General features: G+C 30.2%; 3 protein-coding genes across 5 annotated transcripts; 1 reads left to right on the top strand and 2 right to left on the bottom strand.

The window, feature by feature from the left end:
* Positions 1-351: 351 nt before the first annotated feature.
* On the bottom strand, positions 352-7,607 carry LOC130446597 (GILT-like protein 1). Its single transcript, XM_056782960.1, has 5 exons — positions 7,482-7,607; positions 6,640-6,774; positions 3,673-3,961; positions 1,965-2,138; positions 352-488 (listed from the first exon to the last, which is right to left on the bottom strand). Exons 1-5 carry the CDS (start codon positions 7,548-7,550, stop codon positions 394-396), a joined length of 762 nt encoding a protein of 253 aa, XP_056638938.1. The 5' UTR covers positions 7,551-7,607; the 3' UTR covers positions 352-393.
* A 1,873-nt stretch (positions 7,608-9,480) lies between these two features.
* Positions 9,481-10,204, bottom strand: LOC130452537 (uncharacterized). Its single transcript, XM_056791872.1, has 2 exons — positions 9,994-10,204; positions 9,481-9,933 (listed from the first exon to the last, which is right to left on the bottom strand). The coding sequence occupies exons 1-2, from the start codon at positions 10,202-10,204 to the stop codon at positions 9,656-9,658; spliced, it is 489 nt and encodes a 162-aa protein (XP_056647850.1). The 3' UTR covers positions 9,481-9,655.
* Positions 10,053-22,808, top strand: LOC130452536 (striatin-3). 3 transcript variants are annotated; one of them, XM_056791870.1, is made up of 11 exons: positions 10,053-11,450; positions 14,273-14,420; positions 14,480-14,758; positions 14,815-15,015; positions 15,803-15,916; positions 16,039-16,160; positions 16,910-17,120; positions 17,196-17,449; positions 17,584-17,755; positions 18,128-18,322; positions 18,818-22,807. In XM_056791870.1, the coding sequence occupies exons 1-11, from the start codon at positions 11,250-11,252 to the stop codon at positions 18,988-18,990; spliced, it is 2,070 nt and encodes a 689-aa protein (XP_056647848.1). In that variant the 5' UTR covers positions 10,053-11,249; the 3' UTR covers positions 18,991-22,807. The 3 variants fall into 3 exon arrangements, with proteins under 3 accessions (XP_056647848.1, XP_056647849.1, XP_056647847.1); XM_056791871.1 differs by having other exon boundaries at positions 10,408-11,450; positions 15,809-15,916; positions 18,818-22,808; XM_056791869.1 differs by having other exon boundaries at positions 10,684-11,450; positions 15,782-15,916.
* The last annotated feature ends 28 nt before the right edge of the window (positions 22,809-22,836 follow it).

Raw genomic sequence — 22,836 nt, 5'->3', positions numbered from 1 at the left:
AACTGTCTAGAACTAAAAAAAGAAGAAAATATTCCTGCTTCGTGTAAGCTCTGTGCTCGACATCGACATAGATGAAATGACAGTTATTATCCTCAAATTGATTTTGATTCAATTATTAATTTAGTCGTACTTTCACTATCAATGAGCGTATTTTCAATATTTATCTTATAGTTTTATCAATGTTCACGTGAAGATTGTTACTCTACAAATAATTTTCATGTTTTATGTTAATTTATCTATGGAATCGCATTCTACTTTTTTTAAACAATGGTTTATTCTGCTGGTTTCGTAATTATTATGCAATCTTATCAAGAATATTGCGGAAGGGCACTGAATCAAAAAACGTTCCTAAGAAATTTTATTAATATAAATACAATTTAAAAAATTATATGATTATATTTTAATTACAAACAGAATAAGACTTAATAATAAAATCACAGAATACTTGGTGGTGAGTAGATTTGTTTCCGCAGCATTGACAATCCGACCTGAGAATAAAAAAAAACTTATGCTACTATTTCTTTATATTATATGACCACGTACGAACATGATGATAGTCACACATTTTGCATCTTTAGAAAACACTAAATGTCAACCGCATGCAGAAATATTTTGGGTTAATAACCCAGTAAGTGACACTTCTTGTCGTTTGGATATTAATTTAATTTACTTTTAACACGTTGGCGACTACGCCATACAAGTTAACATAAAAAATATACATTGGAAACTTATCTTTAGAGATGATTTTCCAGAAAAAAATAAACAAAACCGGTGACGGCCGCCATTTGGGAAGGGGCGCCACTGTCGAATACACTACGACGGTTGCCATCAACGTGTTAAGACCTACTAAAACTTTTATACTATATGAAGCAACGCATTATATCCTTGTCTTTGTTATAGTATGAAAAATTCCACTTAATTGGGTGAATTTTAAAAAATATTTTCTTAATTCCATATTTTCAAATACGCTTTCTAGTGGTGGACCTAATTGAAAATAATTTCCACGTGTTTCTCACGACAACTTTTCTTATAATTTTTTTGTCCTGTAACTGTTGTACACCCAGTACAAAGTATTAATATGATGTAGAAAAAATAACGTACTAAACTCGATAAAAAGCAACTTTCTGACAGTCGCTTTAAGGCCGATTTATAAACTCGATGCCGTTCGCGAGTGAACTACACCATATTCATAACTTGACGTTACTACCGATAACCTACAAATTTTGTTGTTCTTCTTGACGTGGAATATTTACTTTTTGTTTTCGTGATACTTTCGGGTTTTTGTTGGTAATCCAGTATTCATGGACGATATTATGGAAAATGACAAAGAGTTTTTATTATGGGAGCATCAGGCCTTATCGTTTGTACAATGGTAATAACAAAACTCGAAAAGAAAAAGAATATGAGAAATTTCGATGTGACAGCAAAAAAAGAGGTCGAAAATCTAACGTCATATGTCAAAATCACTTGTCAAACGCAAACGATGTTATTGGCTCTTTTATATTACTACGAACGGGAAAAATATAAAATTCGTTTATGTTGAAAGTGGCCATTTCATGTTTTTAATTTTCAACATTCACACTAGTGAGAAATTTGTCATTTAAATGATCTATTTAAAGATATTTGACAATGACATTAAATTGTATTTCACTGTCAAAATTGAATGAAACCATAGAACTTGAGCAGAACTAAGTAGATAGTTATGGACCTCTACACTCAGCCCACTACATCGACCAGTAAAAGTAGTTAAGTTAAACCAGAGGGCGCAAATTTCTTAGGTGGAGATGGTACAAAATAATATAAAGAAAAACTTATCTGTATCTGGAAGAAAATGTGATTATATCTAAATGTAAATATTTTACATTCAATAATTTTTCTTGTTTATCAACGAAAGTATCGGAGTTAAATTAGTATATGAACAATTACAAATTTTGGGAATGAGTTTTAGAATGATATTTACTTACATTCATTTGGTGTCGCCCACGTAATTTTTCGGCACAAAACACGTATGAAATTTTTTTCAGATTCGCCACTGTCTGCCTTATCGAACTCATTATTATAAACAATTGTTGGTACATTGTTCAATGGCTTTTGAAATTGATCAGTGAGATTTCCATAATGCTCGAGAAGGGACATACCTAGAAATAAATAGATTTAAAATCCAATAATTGCTTTTATACATAATACACACATTTAGTACTTTTTTTGTGGAAAAAAAGGAGGACTTCTCCCCCTCCAAAAAAATGAACATAGACAAACATATATTAGCACTAGTTTTGGTGATGAAGCTCTCGAGCTATCATTGAAGGTCATCCAAAATCGGCTGTTGTACCAGAAAAAATCGACGCTGTACGTAAATTGATATTTCAAGATTCTCATTTGCTTAGCGTGAGATTGAGGCATATTTGGGCATTAGTTCCACTCGCATACATTCAATATTGCATGAACATTTGGCTGTCAAAAACTTTTACTCGCGTTAGATACTGCCATGATGTAAAGACTACAAGGTGTGCTCTTCCCGAGGGCTCATTTTCGACTCGTTCTGCGCATCTCTCAAGAGCCAATGAGAATTCGCTCCCAACTTGGCGCGTCGTTTTGGGAGCAATTTCTCATAGGCTGCTTCCCAGCTGGTGCGCAATAGCACACCTTGTAGTTTTTACATCGTGGATACCGCATAATTTGAGAATCGCCCCTAAAAAAAATTCGTGGCGATTGGTGCAAAGCAATTCAATCGTGACGCTTCAAAAGACGTCTATAAGATCGTGAAAGTCGTGGACGAATCATTCTCCACCTCAACAAAAACATTTTTGAACAGTCAAAACATCGAATTGATGGATCCGTGATGTTCGTCGTACAGTCCTTATTTGGCACCAAATGATTTCTTCTTATTCCCGCAAATCACAAATAAATTGCGAGTTCAACAAATTTATATACCTAAAGAAGCGTTTTGGAGGTACCTTCATCGGTGTTGATAAAATGGTTCAAACACATATAAAAGTGTATTGTTCTCAAATGAGAATATTTTGAAAAACAATATAGTTATATTTAATAATAAACATTTATTTTATTTGTTTTTATCTCAAAACTTGAACAGTATCCCTCGTATAATAACAAAGAAAACATCTTAATCTAAGGATGACACTCCTAGAAGAATTTTACAAGTATCATCAACCAAAATGACAAAAATAATCGAGTTCAAGAAGTTTGAAAAATGCTGCAGTGCAATATTTAAGTGATTTGAGACCCAAACACGAAAAAACAGTAAATGAAACAACTGATTAAGAAGACAGCGATCTGCTTTTTATATTTATTGATATGAGATGCCTTTTTATAAATTGTCCCAAACCACCACAATATAGGGAGATTTGGGACACTTCATGTACTGGAGGAATACTTTTTTTTGTTAATTTACAAATCACTAAAATTGCTTTTTTAATTGACATTGTTTACAAAATTGCAGCTAAATTAAGAAAAAAATTAAAAGGGTGTCAAACATCCACCCCTCTCTATCGATACAGGGTGTTTTTTGTAACTTTAACTTTAAAGTTTCTGACGAATATTATCATTTTGAATGTTAAGTGACAGAAAAGTTAATATTAAATAAAAACTATAGACATATGTATGATTCTAATCTAAATGACTCACGGTGTATGATATGCATAAGAAACTTACCAAAGGATCTATCAGTACAATTCACCAATATGTTCTGTTGTGTTCCAATCATTACAGAATCATTTGAACAATGCAAAAAAGAATCTTGAAGATCTTTTTTTGTGGATGAAGTTGATATATTTTCCATAAAACATTTTACGAGCCACAAATATTTCTGGTTGAAACCAAGATTCGAAGAATTTTTACCAACATCTATCAAAATTCTAGAGCATACTTGAATCAAATTACCGTAACATTCTACGTTTCCATGATGGCATGTAAATGTCAAGTTTCCTCCAATTTTCTTTGTCTGCAAAATATCTAGTGGTCTTAAAATACCCTAATGAGTAATTATCATTTCATTATAAATTATTTTCAAGGTCTTAGGAGTGTGCATTTTTCCCATTCACTATTGGATTCTACTAGCGTCAAGAAAAACATTTAAAAAATTTAACTAGTTGTTTGTTATTGTATAATTTTCCATTTTTCAATAATCCTATTCCATAAATTTTGGACATGAAATCAATATATTCAATTCAATGTTGATTGCAAACCTGCTCATCAGACTTATGATATGTTAATGATAGATAATAATAAACCACAATATCCTTTCAACTCCTTCATACTACTATTTTGTTAAGAGCCTTATCACACAATATAATCTATACAGAGCGTGAATAGTTAGTAATAAAATTAATATTTTATTTCTGAATACACTATTTACTACCAAAAACATATCAACATATATGTAATCACGGGCGTAGCCATTTTTTAGTTTTGGAAGGGGGTTTGATTTGAAGTAGTCCATACCTTTAAGTTTATTACCCTTCCTTATTTTCCCCTCCGTTTTCGACAGTAGTATTGATTAACGTATCTATCCTTAACACTGTCACGCACCTCTTGTATAGCAGCCCAGTAACCGTTAATAAACTCCCACAAATCTCCGCTCATTCCGACCGAGAAGTATGGCGAATAATCGTGAAACTACAATTTTCCATACAATACAAAATAGTTCAGCTACTCGACTAGAGATGGCGATACTGTACGCAACATCCGCTACTTCTGTCTCTTGTCAAAAGATGGTGCTATTATATATATTTAAATATAATAATTTAACTCTCTTCACTCCTCGTATTTTTTCGGTATAATACGTCCGCGTTTATACTACTTCTATAAGTGGAAGGTGTTCCGACTAAGTGAAATAAATAGTGTAACGTGCTCTTTCTCCTCTGGACGCTACAGTTAGCACTGCGCATCTTTTGCGCGCATGATACATTCGCAGTATGTGTCTTCAACGAGAGAAAAAATGAATATTGTCGGCACCGTAACGTAGAGAGGTTTTTTCCCATAAGAGCTGTCCATATAGGAGTTACTTAATTTTGATTCTAACAACGAATTTTCACTGAAAACTTTTATAAAGAGTAGTTTCCTCTATTCCACCTTCTAATTTTCATTTGAAAACCTATATACTACACTTTTCGATAAAATTAACCTCCCCATCCGATATTTTCAATTTGAAGCAATTATTTCTCGTGCGCCAAAAGTTAACGACTGTCAGCAGTTCAGGTTAACGACTGTCTGCTGTTTAGCTCGCAGACTACACTTTCAAATGCGATTTCTATTGTGTTTGTAGACAAACCAATGTAGCCGTAGCCTTACAACTGCAGCTTACAATTCATCGAAACGAGTATACGGAGATGAAAGTTGTCGCGTTCACGTGTTTTGAATGCTTTAAGCCTTTTCAAGATGGCCGAGAAGATGTTGAAGATGATTCACGTTCGGGTCGTTCTTCAAAACGGCTAAAAATATCGAAAAATGATTCTGAATCTCAAAGAATGTGTGCAACAAGAGGTTTCGTTCGTTCGTTTTGCAGTACAACATCCCAGTTTTTGACCACCAACCTTATTAGCCGGATGTTGCACCGTGCGACGTCTACCTCTTCCCTGAGGTGAAATCTGCATCGAGAAGAAAAAGATTTGAGTTCGCATTGATCGATGTAAGGATAGAGATTGGGTATATATTGAAGGTGATAATAAATAAATATACGTAATATCAAAATAAAATGTTTTATATCATCAGTCTCGTTATTTAATATCCACCCCTCCTACATTCACATCTGTAAAGCTAAGGACACATTTTTAACACGTGTCGTGTTAACACGTGTTATTTAAATATCTATTTTAAATAGATCTGTGCATATTATTGTGATGTGTCTTCAAATACCGAGTTTGTTCTGAGCGTGTTTCCTCAACTATATTCGTTTCCGTAATATATCTATAATTATCTTTATGTTAATTGAGGTACAATTTATAGAAGAGGTACGAAAGTATGAGTTTTTGTACAATTTCCGAACTAAGGACTATCGAGACCAACGAAAACGACAATCTCAAACCAATACTCATGCTTCAGAAAATACTCAAGGAAGTTTCTTTTTCAATACATTAATTAATTTGTTTCTTTAATTTACTTTTTAGTAAATTGTAAGCCACGTCGAATTCCTTCTTGGTCATCCTGATATACATTTTACGAATTCCGGCCACAGAACATGATATTCACCAGACTCGTACCTACGTTGGTTTATTGAATGAACCCTGAATTCATATTGTAGCACAAGCAATGCTGCAGTAACCGCAACCATTTCCTCTTGTTTATCCAACCAATCCATCTCTTCTGGTAGGTGCTCCATCATATTATAATCTTCGAAGGATTGTGGATATGTGTTGTGTGAACGTGAAGGTTGAGGATACTACTTCACCAGTTTAAAAACATTAAAATGACAGCTGGCACACACGTTTTACAACACAGATATGTGTCCAGTCTATCTGATGTGTCGTATTGACACGTGTTAAAAATGTGTCCTTAACTTAAATCGTGACATGAAGTTACAGTAAAATACTACAGAACTATAATCATTCTACTCAAATGAAAATTAATAGTACCTTTATATTTATTTTAAAATTGTTAAATAGAAAATGTAATTCAACTTACCACAGATTTTCCATATGGAATTAATTCTAAATTTACATATTCAGATAAATTACCTTGTAGTGCAGGATAAAGTTGTGTAACTATAAATTTTTTTGCGAATGGACATAGACTCTCATAATATACTGTTACATTAACCTAAAATGTTTTTTAAATTGTAAATTTTTTTTTAGACAAGTTATTTTAAAGGTTTTAGAAAATCGTGATTTCCAAGACACTTTCAAACTAATGAAAATTCCAAGCTCATCAATTTTAATTTAAATATTTTATTGGTACACAATTTTGCACTCAAAACTACAAATTTTCTATTTTTTAGTACTATACACTAATAGCAACATAGGCAACACGTTTTCATTCATTTCAAATTTTATGTTTTAAGGCGAAGCCTTTTACGTTAGAATATATACATATTGCAAATTTTTGGTATGTATCGTCTTGATTTGAGTTTTTTTTCTCTGAAAATTAGTTTCAAAAAACATAAAAATTTACGTTTCTACTTATTTTTGTTTTTAGAAACTAATTTTCTATCAAAAAAGCTTAAAATCAATAGGATTTATCAAGAAAAACATATTTAAAGGTTTAAGGAGTAAAAAGTTGAAGAAATTTGTATAGAAAATATAGAGAAAAAAATGAAATAAAAATTTGTTTGCAATTGGGTGAATTTGTCTAGCAGTCGAGGATAGTAAATTAATTAATAATGGCAATTATTCCCTAAATATTTATCCGAATATTTTGATAAAGATCGAAGTTGCTCGAAACATCAAAATTACATACTTTTACACGAAATTTTAATTGAAAGAGGTTTAATTAGTAAGAAATTATAGAAGTGGTTTTGATTTACTTACTTTCTCCTCTTGAGCATAAATAGTCTTACAAAACAAAAATAATAACCCAATGTGCACTAAATACTTCATATTCTTTTCCTCGATATTAACAGGATTCAAGAATTATGAATGATAGTTTCGAATCAATGAACTCAAATACAATTGCCACAAAATCTGAAATAATGTTAACTTTTCCTGTTGATGATTTATGATTGTGGTTAAATATCCTGTATAATTTATCCAAACTATACGGTATAATCCTTTGTGCTGAAGCAATCTTCTTATTCATTTATTTATTTCCATTTATTTAATTTTGTGTAATTGTTTTTTTTTCTGCAACCGTCCTTGAAGTATCTATCTGACAACAATAAACGTTTAAATATACCAAAATTTCAAATAAATTGTACCTACTTAATATTACCATTAATTCAACTTTCACTTCAAGAAAAATATTAACACAAACAAGAATTAATATTCCTAATATTGTTCTATGAATAAATAATGTAAAGAAATGTGCTTCAATTATTTTTATAGTAATGTTGATAATCAATTTTCTCATATATGTAATACTTCAATATGTACAGTTTCTACAAGTGGAATCTGTTCCGACTAAAGACAGAATTTTTTGTCTTCTCTTTTCATTTTTTTTCCAACTTATTCTTTCTTTCTGTTCCTTCGCATACTCTTGCCAAAAATTTGAAGAGACCATTGAAGAGTTTTCATCTTTCTTTTATTGTTATTTGTATATCTAAAAAAGGCCAAAATAATGCCTTTTCAAACGATGTTGGTGTTTTTTATAGGTGATGGTGTATTGACATAAATGTTTAATACAGGGGTCATAACATTTTTCATTGGAGTTAAATGATTAGCCATTATGTTTTGGAACTGGTTGCTTTTATTTTCTTCAATCCGTCTAACAGGCATACCTAAAATTGTCAGTCTGTGTATTTAAATTACTAATGTTCAGTATAAACCACCAATGGTACTAAAAATTCCACTCAGTTATTAGGGTCTTTTTCAAAAAAATCTATTTTTGGCACAGATATTATCTATATAAAGTTGGAGTGATATCAATTCATTTTTTAATATTTTATTGAAGGTAATAGTGGCCTCAGAGATTGTAGCAATAATGTTATGCTTTTATTTTTTTTTTGAATTTTTGTAGGCTGTATGAATTTAGAAAGTGGCAAAATGCTTTCATCCCGTAAATAAATATTTATATTTTAAGTAATTGTAGATTGCAACATGAAGGTTATGTATTATGAAAGAATTCTGCAATTTTACTTGCTTCCTCCTTCAAAATAGTCTTACCCAATTTGAATGAGAATAATCAGCTTTTCAGTCACTTTCCCATGAAAATAGAGGCCTTATATCGATTTAGTAGCGATTCGTCAATTGTTAGTAACGTCTAGAAGCCCTGCAAGAGCCCTAGCTGTCATTACAGACTAATAGTTTGATTTTAAAACTTTGGTCCACTTGGTAAGATTCTGAAGGACTTATATGCCTGCTCTGAAGATTGAAAGTATTGAATTATTAATTTCATCTTTTGAGTTCATTAGAAAGTCCTAAAATATCTTGTTTAATAGGCAGTTGCAAATTTTTGTTACTTTCATTCATTAGGAAAAAGAAAATTTAATAAACAACACAGAAACAATAAAATAAAGTTATGTAATTGCAATATATTATACAATCACAGTTTTTCTCACAAAAACAAACCACTCTTCTTCAACAACCTTTGAGTTTGATAATATAAAAATGATGTATTATGATGAAAATTTCAGTTTTATTTTTTGAAAAAAAAAACATGTAAACCTCCCCCCTATAGATCTAAAAGTTACGTAAGTTCGTTCGAAAATAAGAGGCTTAAGTGGTGTTGACTCAAGCATTAATGCAAGCGGCATAGCTACCGCAATCTATCAAAAAGTTTTGAAACTTCATTGAACATAAACAAATTAAAATCTCTATAACATAATAATTATCTATTTATCACAGGGGATTGTTTTATACAAAAACAAAAATATTTTTGCAGCAAACTTTATTTTCTTCATATTTTGATAACATAATTTACAAATTAAAACTATTTCAAAGTATTTCCAATTGAAAATGAAAATTTTAGATAACTTTATTTATAATTTAAAATATATCTATAAAAAAATAATCATTAAAATAAAGGTGCCTTCACACTGTATTGTAATTTAAAGATTATTTTTAGTTTTTTCTAACCTACTCATCAAGTGACTTTTCCAATCCTCTTCTGGAATTTTTGCAGCCCAATCAGGAATTGCACTAGGAGGTAGGGTTATATTCAACATAAGTTGTTTAACTTCATCTACTTTTTTATTATCCATTTCAATATCACAAACTTTAGTGGAAGACTCTGACCACACTTCTTTTACGAGAATTGATTCCATGGAATCAATAGAAGGTGCAGGCATAGTCGACGATGCAGTTATTTCAGAGTTTTCATTATTATCTGGAATATAAAAAATTATTTGGTTAGTTTTAAATACGTATGACTGTTGTGCTTACTCACCACTATCTGTATCATCATCAGAAACAGTATCTATATCTTCATTAGAAAAAGTTGATAAAGGTTGATATTGTGTGTAAGTTTGTATAGAATCGGATATACTCATTTCTTGGTCCGAATCCTCATCAGTAACAACAAAAACGTTCTGGTTTGTTGCTATTAATTCCTCATTAGGGTGGTCAGGATCTGGTAAACCCATATTTAATATTACCATTTTAAAAATCTATCACATAATATTTTTATTACTTTTCTTTGTTTAATGCATTTCCATTTAAACATTTGACAGAAAACATTTGACGTATAAAAAGTTGTGTTCTTTTAGACAAATTATAAATTGAGCTGGGTGAGTGCAGATGCTCTCTATTTCATGCTTTTTCACAATGTGTATATATCCATTTCTCTCACATTTGAATATTCGAAAAAGTGACTACATATCCATCGTTACGTAATAATAGATACTTTTCATTGAATATATATATTTTTTCTATATGATTTATTTATGTACTCAAGAAAAAATTTATCTAAAACTCTAAGAAGAAGTTAATATATCTCTTAGGATTATTGCAGTTTTTATAATTATTTATTATGTTTGTATTATTTTACTTGTTTGATTTCAAACTTAGATTGGGGGTGAGATATTAATTGCCATTTCATTGTCCACGTTCATACTCTCTGAAGTTCAGCTAGATTTTCAGTCTATAATTTTCAAATATGTACGTCAGGGGTATTGCTAGACACAATTACTTTCTAAATATTATAACACACTTTTAACTTAGGTGCCTATTTAATTTATATTTAATAAAATTTATTGTTAAAAATTGAATAAAAATAATACATAGAACAATTTAATTATATCATTGCAAATCGAAATATTTTGGAAAATTGGGTGGGTTGTACATACAAAAAGGCTTTCTGTTCAATGAACGGAGTGGTTACTAGATTTCCGACATGACACATTGAGGGAGATAGCATTATATAAAATCTATGAAAGTGACAAAGAAAACTTTTTTGCCAGATGTTGAGGTTGAGGTTTATTAAAAGTTGAAGTTTCGTGTGATAATTTTCTTCAAGAATTAAATGTTTTTTATTTGTTACAAAAATACTAACTAGACAATTAATTTTAAATATAGAGACGTGTATAAATGTGTAACTGTGGTAGTCGATTCAATTAAAACAGTACAGGCTTAAATTAAGTTAAAATGGCGATTTGAAGAGCAATGGTGGACATATGAAATTTTTCTACAATTGGATCCGTCACAATGGAAGACACTTCATTAAATCTACAAAACGGCGGACAAATGGGGCCCTTGGCTGGTTCGGTAACCAACAACAAACAAAATGAAGAGAGCACTCCGAAATCCCATTATTCTATACCGGGTATATTACATTTTATTCAACACGAATGGGCTAGGTTCGAATTAGAAAGATCACAATGGGAGGTTGATAGAGCTGAATTACAAGTAAGTTTTTAGAAAAAAATAATTCGATTTATCTTTAATGTTAGTACGCCCCATCAATTTTCATTTTTCCTCCATTAGCCACTCTTATATAGAGCATTCGATTTCATTTTTTTTCTTCAGCAAAATTAAAAAAAAACAATAAAATCGTGTAAATAGTAATCTAATTATGATTGGTATTTCTATGAGATTTATAATTTTGGAACGAGCTAAATGTAAGTTAGTATTGGAATAATATATATCAAAAATGCACGAGAAGGTCTAATAAGTTTCTATTACTATTTAGTCATCAAACATTCTTAATTGATAATAATCATTAGCAATTCTTTACACATAACTTTGTTTTTAATGAGGGTTGTACAGAATTCTTGCAAACATATCAATTAATTTTTCCAATAATGTTTTGGTAATCTTATGTTATTCATTAACTGACTCATTTGTAAATAATCTTTAGTTTCATACATTTTTTTAATTAGAACAAAATTTACTCAAAATAGTGAACCTTGGAGAGTCTATGGTGTGCTTTGTTGTCTAATAATATCAGATAGTTTAAGTAAAATATTTTGTAACATTTAAAATAATAACAATAAGTTCATCAAAAAAATATTTATATATTAAGGTTATTTTAGATAAAATTCCTATAACTTTTCAATGTAAACAGTTGTTTTGAAGTGAAAATACAAACTAATGAAATGCTTTCAAAATATATATTATTTAGAAAATAAAGCAAGATTCAAATTAACAAATATTTTTTATTGGTAATGTTCACTTTAATGTAGTGTGTAGAAATTTACTATATTGGTTTACTGTAGTGGTAGTGAGTATATTCCTAATGAAAGCTTTGAATTAAAGATTTGCTTTCTGGTTTTTGCTGGCAACAAAGACTCTTAGTTAAAGTGTGAAATTATAGCCTATACTATAATTTATATACAAATTTGTCTCATCAAACTTTTTTATAAATGAGTTAATTAATTATAAAATAATAGTTAAACTACAAGATCCAGATGGTAAAAACTCTAAAGAAGGGATTGCATAAATGTTTTTTAATGGGTAATACATTTTTATGCTTGAGTTATCTGACATGGGTTTCACTGTGAGGAAACTTTCATTATACCAGAAATCCTTTGTGACTGCTTATTGCAACATTTTAAATTGTTAACAATTACAGAAATTAGACAACTATCATCATATTAGTACCAATCAGTTGTCTGTTTGTGTTCATTATAAATGTGATAATGATAGATTTTTAAAAACACTAAAGGTAATCAATTCATTGTTCCATACTGTTTTTATATTATTTATTATATGTAAAATACCCAAACTCCATCCCAAATTCATAAGTTTTATTTGAGGTATATATCCTGAAAATGTTTTGTCACCAGATTTATGCGCAGTTTGAAATTGTGCTAATAAAACATGTTCAGGATTTAAAATCTTGTGTTCGTGGAGCAAGGATTTCTAATTCCAAACGTGTTCTGAATACATCCAGTGTATCCTAGGACATGGATAAGGATTTTGAATCTGGCACATGTGCATTCATTTACCATATTTACCAAGAAATAACCTATGTAATTGTATTAAAATAACATGCTAGTTGATTTTATACTTCCAAATATCAAGAATAAACCTTCGGTCAATTAATTACATACCATTTAAACTCCTAGCTAGTTTTGAATCCAAATTATAATTTTAGATGTTTATAAATCGATCATGGAGGAATGTATGTTCAGAACATATTCTGCAAAGCACATTTGACATGTTCAGAAGATATTCAGAATACCTTCGGAATGTGTCCAAATTATCTACCAAAAACGAAGCTATAAGTATTTAATGTAAAGGTTGCTTATATTTTTAGTAAAATATATTATCAATATCATCAAATGTACAAGAACAAAGTGTGGTAATTACTGTTTAAAAACAAATATATTACTCACAATTCATGTTAGTATGTTATGTAACTTAATTTGATTACCTTCTTCTTAACTATTGATGATTTTAACACATTTGGATTATGCTGAAAATAAGTATCAACATGTGACTAAAATCTGGTTTCAATTGGTGTCCCTGTATTAAAATGATATTTAATTGTTTAGTTGGCATATTTGTTATAAAAAGAACTGGGAAATGTTTCATTTAATGCAAGGAAAAAAACATAAAATGCATTATTTTTTGTGAAACAATGAATACTACACCCGACACTCATACTGAAGATAAATTGTTCACCTTCAGTCTCTGAAGATGATAGCTTGGTTATTGAAACGCACGTCAGACAGTGTAATTGTGAGTGTTGATGTTATATAAATAAATAGTGTGTTCAGTATTAATGTTACCAATGGTTCCTGAAATTCCAACTTAGTAAAAGAACTGGCATTATAGGATAAAGGAATATAGTAGATCTGTGAAAAATTTAATGAAGCTGTGGTGAAAGTGCTGTTGAAACAATCATAAGACATTAATCCTTCAAGTACTATAATAAAAAATTAATTTGAAAATAAATGTTTAAACATATCTGGTTGTAAGTGATTCATTTTCCTTTCATGTACCAAATTCATCTTGTATTTGGTTCTCTCATATAAAAAAAGTTTTATTCCAATTGTGATTTACAATAATTTATTGAATAGTAAATTATATTAAGTTAGAACATTGAAAAATTTATTAATTAAATCAAAAAACAAATTTTGTTCAATGAGAATGAGATGAAAATATTGATTTCTTATTTGAAAACTAAATACTATTAGTAATATGTTATCTTTACCACATGCTTTATTTCTTGAGTTTCAGTAGTGTATGTGGTATGTAGTAGATACATACTTTCAATTTTTTAGGCAAGAATTGCTTTTTTGCAAGGAGAAAGAAAAGGTCAAGAAAATTTGAAGAATGATCTGGTGCGGCGTATCAAGATGTTGGAATATGCCTTGAAGCAGGAAAGAGCCAAGTTTCATAAATTAAAGTATGGCACAGAATTACAACAAGGTGATAATTGAAATATTGAATATTATTAATGAAATTAATCATGATGATTGGTATTTTAGGTGATATGAAACCACCTGTGATAGACGAAACAAATGAATCTCAATTAGACAGTGACCAGTCGTATGTGTCTGTATCAAATTCTTCTTGGAAGCAAGGAAGGCAACTATTAAGACAATATTTGCAGGAAATTGGTTATACCGATAGAATAATTGATGTCAGATCTACAAGGGTACGAGCTCTTTTGGGACTAAATAATAATAATGCTGATCAAGATGATAACCAAAATGGTGGTGGCATTAATGCCAATGAATCCAACAAAAGAGCTAGTGAAACTCAAGGTAAAATATATTAGTTCTAAGTATTATGAAACTGAAATATGACAATTATATTCTAGGTAGAAGAACCCCTGCGAAAAAAGCTCAACCAAGCTCTCTAGCCGAAGCGATGATGCTGGATACTGAAGCTGCCGTTATGGCGAATTTAGACTTTTTATCAAATACAGATGTGGATATGGACGAAGATGATGAAATGAGCGACGATGTTAATATCGAACCTACAGATGACATTGAAGATGATGTTAAATTGAACAAAAAAGGTGAAATAATTATTTTTTTCAATACAAAGTAGATAGAATATAAATATTGTTGTTAAATTAGTATTCTAAAGAAAAATTGTTAGCATTAATATCTTGTCACTATCTACAATGCAGTATAGTTGTTGCATAATTTATTATTTTTGGTTGAAATTTTTAATGAAAAGAACTTTATTTTTGCTTTTTGATGCTGTAAAACGTGATAAAATACAAGAAATTTAAAATAATTTTGCTCCAAACTTCAGCCAATAGAGTGTTACTGAGATGAAATTGACAGCTATATTAAATCCACCTCATAATTTAAATGAGCTATTTCTTAGAGCCCTTTAAATATGATCAAGTTATAATGAGAAATGGGATTGGAACCTTTTTTTGTATTTCAGTTTTTTCAAACAACTTTTGCACGTTATTTGTCAAATTTCTATAGTATGTGCAATAGGGGTTGAAATTTTGGATTTGTAAAATTTAACTTCCAAATAGTTATTTTGTGATTAAAACTACTTTTTGTAAATTTTCTGTCAAATTTATATAGTTTGTACAATAGGGGTTGTAATTTTAAAAATAAATTAATTTCATATTTAACATTTTAACCACCAAATAACAATTTTTTCCCAAATTCATTATAATATTTTTAAGATAAAACATTTGATTAATAATCATAGAACTTTTCTAAATTATTCAATCTAATAAAAAAATAACCCTCAAAGCAGATTACTAACTGTGTCAATATCGTTTTGTATTTTGTCTGTTAAATCGGATGTTTTTATAGATAAAATGGATAATGATTTAGGTTTAGGCGATGATGTTGACGCAATAGCATTAGAAGTGTTCAACGAACTTAACAGACTCTCCGAAGCAGAGAAGAAACAAGACAGTAAAACTGAACAAGCTGATTGGAATAAAAGTAAGTGTTTTTGTCTATCGGATTCTAGTTGCCTTATATCATTTAGTTATACAAAAGCCTGCCAAATGTAATTCCAGGTGAAATTTTATCTAAACAGTTTTAGAATTTTATTTTACTTCCAGCAAAAAGACCCATGGGATTGAATGATGAAGAAAACGTCGATTCGTCGCTTGGATTAGGCGAATTAGCCCAATTAACAGTTAATAATGATGCGGAATCAACTTATGACATTGATAGCAGTAAAGTAAGTGACAAGATTAGATTTATTATACGAACAGATCAGTATTATCCTATAGGGTAGCCAAATATTACAAATTGCAAGTAATATATTATAGAATGTGCCTATATAGTTACAGATTATTTCTGTTATGTATGGTTTAAAATATATTAATTTGGTTTGCTTTTTACATACTAATAGGGCTTTAGACAATTCTCAGTAAAATTTTTTGGTATTGGGATCTGCGTTATTCCATGGTGTAAAACCACAAACTTGATCATTATTTGCCGTAAGCAGTTTTACAGTGGCTATATATCTTTATAGGGTGAAGATTAATTTATATTTATATGATACTAAATTATTAATGTTCATTAAGGCATTATTTTCATTACTTTAATGTAGTTTTCTTTAGTGATTATGTGACCTTTTGAAGCACAACACTTTCATAATAAAAAAAAGTCAACAATATCTTCATTCATATAAGGATATATAATGACATTTATTATTTAAATTCTCCCATACAGTGTTTATGTAAAAATTAAAAGACATTGTTGGGAAATATTGATAAGCTGCTTAATATTTTTAATAATTACCTGTTTGTTCATTTCTCAATCTTTTAATTTTAATTCAATTAATCAATTTTCTTCATTATCAGTGTTTTCTTGACATAAAAGTTGATGTTTATTATCAATATCAGGCATACTGTTTGAAACAACGCCTGTAGATATTCAAAATAGATATAAAAAAATGGTAGATTCTAAAAGAATTTTTTAAAGGAGGCGTTCAGGAAGACTTGGAATGCAAAATACACTTTGAGAAGTCACTTTGACGGTGTTCGGGCATTGGCCTTCCATCCAACTGAACCTGTTTTGATAACTGCCAGTGAAGATCACACACTGAAGCTGTGGAATCTTCAAAAAACAGTTCCTGCCAAAAAAAGTGCATCATTGGACGTTGAACCCCTCTATACTTTTAGGAGTCATACAGGTATGCATACATCTCATTTCTAGGTTTATAAACCAATCCCTCAATGATTTTTTAAATGCGAATAATTATTTGTAGGTCCAGTACTTTGTCTGGCAATTTCTGGTAGTGGAGAACATTGTTATTCCGGAGGTTTAGATGGTACTATAAATTGTTGGAATGTTCCAAATTCAAACATTGATCCGTACGATCTGTATGAACCAGATATTTTGAATGCCACTTTACATGGCCATTCAGATGCTATTTGGGGGTTGGCTGTTCTTAATTCTAAACAGCAGTTATTGTCATGTTCCTCTGATAAAACTGTCAAATTATGGACACCACATTCTAAAGTAAGCATTTTGCAAAATACAAAATTGTTATTCTGTTGTATTGATTGGTAAAATAATTTTTGAAAAATACTGATCACTATAGTAAAAATTGCATTTCCTAATGTACTTGTATATATAATTTTTGTTATTTTCAGCAACAATTGTTATCAACATTTGTCTCAGAGTCAGACGGTATACCTTCTAGTGTTGATTTTGTAAGGGATGAACCAAACCGTATTGTGGCATCTTATTCTAGTTTGCGGTGTGTGATTTTCGATACGGAAACGGGTAAACCGATCTCCCGTTTGGAATCAGTTCCTCCAGATGGTAAATAATACATAATATAATACTAATTGACGATTTTTGGTTTGTTTTTCTGTTATATGAATCTCTAACATCTGATTGTTATTATTTATTGTTTATTTTTATTTTATATATCCTCAAATTTTTGTAAATTTCTTTTCTTGACACTTTGACAAGTATCCTTTATTTTTTTCGATCTACTTTTTTTGAAACTGCGTTAAGAATCTATAATTGCAGAGTAAGTCAAAACACTTCCAAAAATTGTGTTTATTCCAAACCACATAATGAGAAAAGAGTAGTTCAAATGTCCCAAAAGATATCTCTTTGAAGACTTATATGAAATTCTGCTTGATTGTTTACTGATGATTTTATAACAAAATACTTTTGTTGTATTAGGTGTGAATAGTAGCACCAGACAAATAAACAAGATTGTTTGTCATCCAACACTACCTCTAACCATCACTGCTCACGAGGATAGACACATCAGATTTTGGGATAATCACACAGGAAAAATGGTACATTCGATGGTCGCTCATTTGGATGCTGTTACCAGTTTAGCTGTTGATCCAAATGGACTTTATCTTCTTTCAGGTTGGTATTTATTTCCTGAAGATGTAATTTATGATTTTTCCCAAAAAATTGATGTTTGTTGATGATATTTAGTGGTTGACACTTTTATACATATATCATTATCATCAATCTTGTCGGTCAACTTCAAGTTGAAGATCTCTTTTAGGCTATCCCTTTTTATTTTATCTCTCTTTACCCAAAATAGAATTTTGTTATTCATTAAAATCATCTCCTGTTAAGGTGTGCCAAACCTCATTCTATTTTAATTCCTTTATCATCAGCAACTTTCATTCCATTTGTTATCTATTTCTATAAGTGAAGCTCAACACGAGTATTTTCTTTTTACTTTAGATTGTTTAGAGTTTTTGCCGAGTTTACTCGTTATTGTCATGTTTCTGAAGGATAAGTTGGTAAAGACAAAATATTTTTATATTTTAAGCAAATTGGGAGGAAAATTTCAATTTCCCCATAATGACTCTTTTTGACGTGATTTGAGATAAGATTTATCAATTTCAGGTTCTCATGATTGTTCGATAAGATTATGGCATTTGGATAACAAAACTTGTGTTCAAGAGATAACAGCTCACAGAAAGAAGTTCGACGAGAGTATCTTAGATGTTGCTTTTCATCCATCAAGGCCCTACATAGCCAGTGCAGGCGCTGACGGCTTGGCCAAAGTGTTTGTGTAAAAAGAATTTATTATGACAAATAATTCTGTGTAATTGTGTAAAAGTGTATCTCGAACTTCTCCGTATACTATGAAACGTTACAAAAAAAAGTGATTAATTAATTTGGTCATTGCTTTTATAATTATATTTTGTAGGATAGGTGTACATATATATCATCATTTTTAATATTTTGTATATATACTCTCAAGATCACTTCATATTAATTTTTATCTGTAATCGTTTGTAAATAAGTTTATTTATTTCATTGCTAGAATTTTATTAATTTGTGGATATCCAATTTGGTTTTCTATAGTAATATGAAATTTCACGTTTGTCGCAAATTCAGCAAATAATATCGCGTTGGTTGTATTGTTGATTTCAATTTGTCTCGAAAGAAAAATTGTCACAGATATTTAATTCCATATCTTGTTTAAACAAGTTCCATTAATAACATTAACATCATGAGTAGTCTTTCAAATTGTAATTAAATAATGATTATTCAATGAAAAATCCGTTTTTTAATTTAAATTTCGACCTCACAATATAAAAATCAACTTCAAGGCCTTATAACCTGTCAAAATATTTCAACTCGTCGCTTTTTACAAAATTTGCCACTAAATAATTATTATAATCGTTTTGTTTTGGACTATCATCTTGTAACTGGAGGTTAAACTTGAGAATTAAATTAATAGGGTTCATTTATCATCTTATTGTTAATATTTTATTAGAATTCGTCTATTATTCAAACTCCATTTTGATATTGTTTTATTAAACTAAAAAACTAAACACACTACTACTAAACAAACAGTTACACACACACTGTCTGATCATTTCAACAGAATATGAACCAGTGACTGACCATACAAGACTGTGGATTATTCAATTGAGTGTCGGTGTAGTAAACAGTGTGTTCAACTCTACACAAAAATTAGTGAAATATCTTTTAAGTACTATTGTAGTTCCCTTTAATAATTTCTCGTTTTTATAAATGTTTGTTTATGCTGAAATGAATATCCTTATCTTTTCTTTCAAAGATAGCTAGCAAAGATATATATATATATATATATATATATATATATATATATATATATATATATATATATATATATATATAGATTTATTGAGAGGTTTGGCAAACTCTTTTGTTATAAAATTTACTTTTTACAAATACAGAAATTTAATGAGGGCTATTGTTTTGTGCTCATCATTGTCCAGTAAGGTCCTGAATAATTGTGTTAATAAAGTTTGTAATTGAATTGTATTTAATATCTTAAAACCGTATCGAGTTTTTAAAAAAATTGCGCCAAAGAAGAAAGTAAAAACTGACAATGATTAACCTGTAACTCACATATATCAAAATATAATTCTACATATACAAACACTGACAATTTGACATTTAATAGGTAACAGTAGACACCAGTGTCCGGTGCAAGAAATTTCTGACAGGCTACCGTCCGACTTTAAAATAATCAGTTCCACCAAGATTAGCGGACATGTCTTGATTCTTTTTAGCATGGTAGCATCTCCTTCCTGGTCCTGTACTACTGAATGCTGATTTCAGTTTTTTTATAGAGCTGCCTTTTTATTAAAATAATGTTCAAATATAGAAACATCTATTTATTTGTATGTAAGTGAGTGATTTTTACATAAAAATTTGAGGAAAACCATTGCAAAACGTTTATAAAATAAAAAACAAATAAACAAACTGTAAGGAAAAACAATTTATTTAGTACTTAGCGCCTTTTGTGAATTACATCCCTACGCGTTTCATACAATAAGTTATGATTTTTTACTTTACTCTTATCAATCAGCCTATCTCTTTACAATACCTCCTATTTTCACGTGCTTTTCTTTTCGCTGATTTCCCTCGAACCTTCGACTGGGTATCGAAAGACGGTTATAGATATTGTACTTATACCACCGAATACTTTTTCTCAGCCTGACATTGGATCTATTGAACTTTTACCGCCGTTATAATCTATTATAACCAAATGACGCCCACGTCTCTGAACTTGTGCCTTTTCATTTTAATGATGAGTTTTTAACACTAAAACGTCCCTCTTATCGCGTCATTTTAGGATACATATTCCGTCATCCTCTCGAGCTTTTTTAGTTTTTTTCTTCGATAGTTCCGGAGCAATGCGTTTAATTGTTAAAAAATATATGAGCTATCTGTAGATTTGTGTACCCATTATCAGTCACCACAACCTAGAAGATCATTCGCTAAGTTTAGGATAATGCTGGAGGACACTGATAATATACAGTCTTTTTTCTCGTTTCCTGCATCAAAGGATAGATTCCAAGTATGGTTCACTACACAACTTAAAAAGTTTGATGCTGTTTTATCGATTATATTGTTTAAAACATGGTCACATTGATGCAAAACGTTTGTCCGGAGGTATAAATTGCTTGATAGTTATGGAGAATTTCATCTATGATATTGTTTATAGCCAGTCTCCTGGACACTGTGAGTTGTTCGTACCATTCCTATGTAACCCAGCCATATAATATTCCTTCAGATTATATTCTTGTAATGTAGCTTGTCATTCCACCTAAAAATTTTCCAAGTGATTTCCAATGGGTGGCCTCCCAACTGATGTTGATAAATCATGTAAAGTAATTAGTTACTCAATTCCAATAAGAGCAACACATCGCGCTTTTGTTTTGATTTTTACTTTTAGAATACAGTTGCATGTCGACTTCTTGAACTAGTTCATCACTACTTGAACTTCCACCTGAAGGTCTAGGACGTTTAGACGTCGACGTCAGGAAATGTTATAGTCATGTTAATTAGTTTCACTACCCCTTGACGGACTGAATATTGGTTCGTCCAAGGAATTATTCTAGGACCATTTGAATAATCACATAGTGAACATAGGCCACGAAAGAATAAAAGAGAAATAATATGTTGTCAATTTGTAAAGATGTCATAACCTCAATTTTTTTTATTTGGGTAGGATCCTCTTCAAAATCAAGTATTATACTGAATACGAAACAGAAATTAATTAATTACTGTCCATTTCTTGTTGTTTTTTATGCGAAGGTAATTGCAATATTCTTTTGGAACAGTTACTCATTTTATAACAAATTTCAGGTGTAATGAGACCATACAAAACACCACTTGTCACTTCCCAAGTTCATTTTGTATATGAAACCGTACAAAAGAATATGCGCTGGCGTTGATTAATTTATCGAAACCTGTTTCTAATTGTTCGGACACACCGGCGAGTAGCTTTGTCAGGCCACCGGTGTCGTATTTTGTTGTTATACTTCTGGGTAAAAAAATTATAAAATTACAAATTTTAAGTATAAGCAACCCAAAATGATGAGGATAAGATAATAAAAACATCTTGGACAGGAGGGAAGTTTTACTAAAAATCTCTTGGCACTTGAATTGTTAAGAGACCCTACACTAGCTAATTGCCCCGATTAAGAGTACTACCATTGTTAATGGAACTTTTTTGACATTAATAATCGTTTAATATAAAACGAAATAATCTATTATTGATATTTGCTATGATTGATATGGAAAAATGAATTGCATGAGGAGTTGCATCCAAATATGTAAGAACGTAGCTTAGAAATTATGTAGTGTCATGAAATTTGACAAATTTATTTTAGAATTATTTGAAATTCACCGGTATCGAATGCATTTAGTAAATGAGAATGTATTATTTTCATTAGAAATTTGTTACTTATATATTTTGACAGTTGTGATTATCGATAGTAGTTCAAATATACGAACAAATTATGTTAAATTTTTATTAACATCCAATAAACTCCACAATTGAATGAAATTTGAGTGTCTGGTTTTTCAGAATAGCTAATAAGGCCAGTTCCTGGCCCCAAAATAACCCCAGGCCACTG

Source organism: Diorhabda sublineata, chromosome 1, assembly GCF_026230105.1.
Source record: "Diorhabda sublineata isolate icDioSubl1.1 chromosome 1, icDioSubl1.1, whole genome shotgun sequence".
Lineage (NCBI taxonomy): Eukaryota > Metazoa > Arthropoda > Insecta > Coleoptera > Chrysomelidae > Diorhabda > Diorhabda sublineata.
The sequence above is the reverse complement of the archived record's forward strand: the minus strand, read 5'-3'. Positions and strand labels throughout refer to the sequence as shown.

Coding starts and splice junctions, on each gene's coding strand:
- LOC130452537 (XM_056791872.1), bottom strand. CDS start 10,204: ATGGTAATATTAAATATGGGTTTACCAGATCCTGACCACCCTAATGAG. Junction 9,934..9,993: donor TGATGATGATACAGATAGTG/GTGAGTAAGCAC, acceptor TTTATATTCCAG/ATAATAATGAAAACTCTGAA.
- LOC130446597 (XM_056782960.1), bottom strand. CDS start 7,550: ATGAAGTATTTAGTGCACATTGGGTTATTATTTTTGTTTTGTAAGACT. Junction 2,139..3,672: donor TTGTACTGATAGATCCTTTG/GTAAGTTTCTTA, acceptor ATTTATTTCTAG/GTATGTCCCTTCTCGAGCAT. Junction 489..1,964: donor GTGGGCGACACCAAATGAAT/GTAAGTAAATAT, acceptor TTTTATTCTCAG/GTCGGATTGTCAATGCTGCG.
- LOC130452536 (XM_056791869.1), top strand. CDS start 11,250: ATGGAAGACACTTCATTAAATCTACAAAACGGCGGACAAATGGGGCCC. Junction 15,016..15,781: donor TGTTAAATTGAACAAAAAAG/GTGAAATAATTA, acceptor ATGTTTTTATAG/ATAAAATGGATAATGATTTA. Junction 15,917..16,038: donor ACAAGCTGATTGGAATAAAA/GTAAGTGTTTTT, acceptor TTTTACTTCCAG/CAAAAAGACCCATGGGATTG.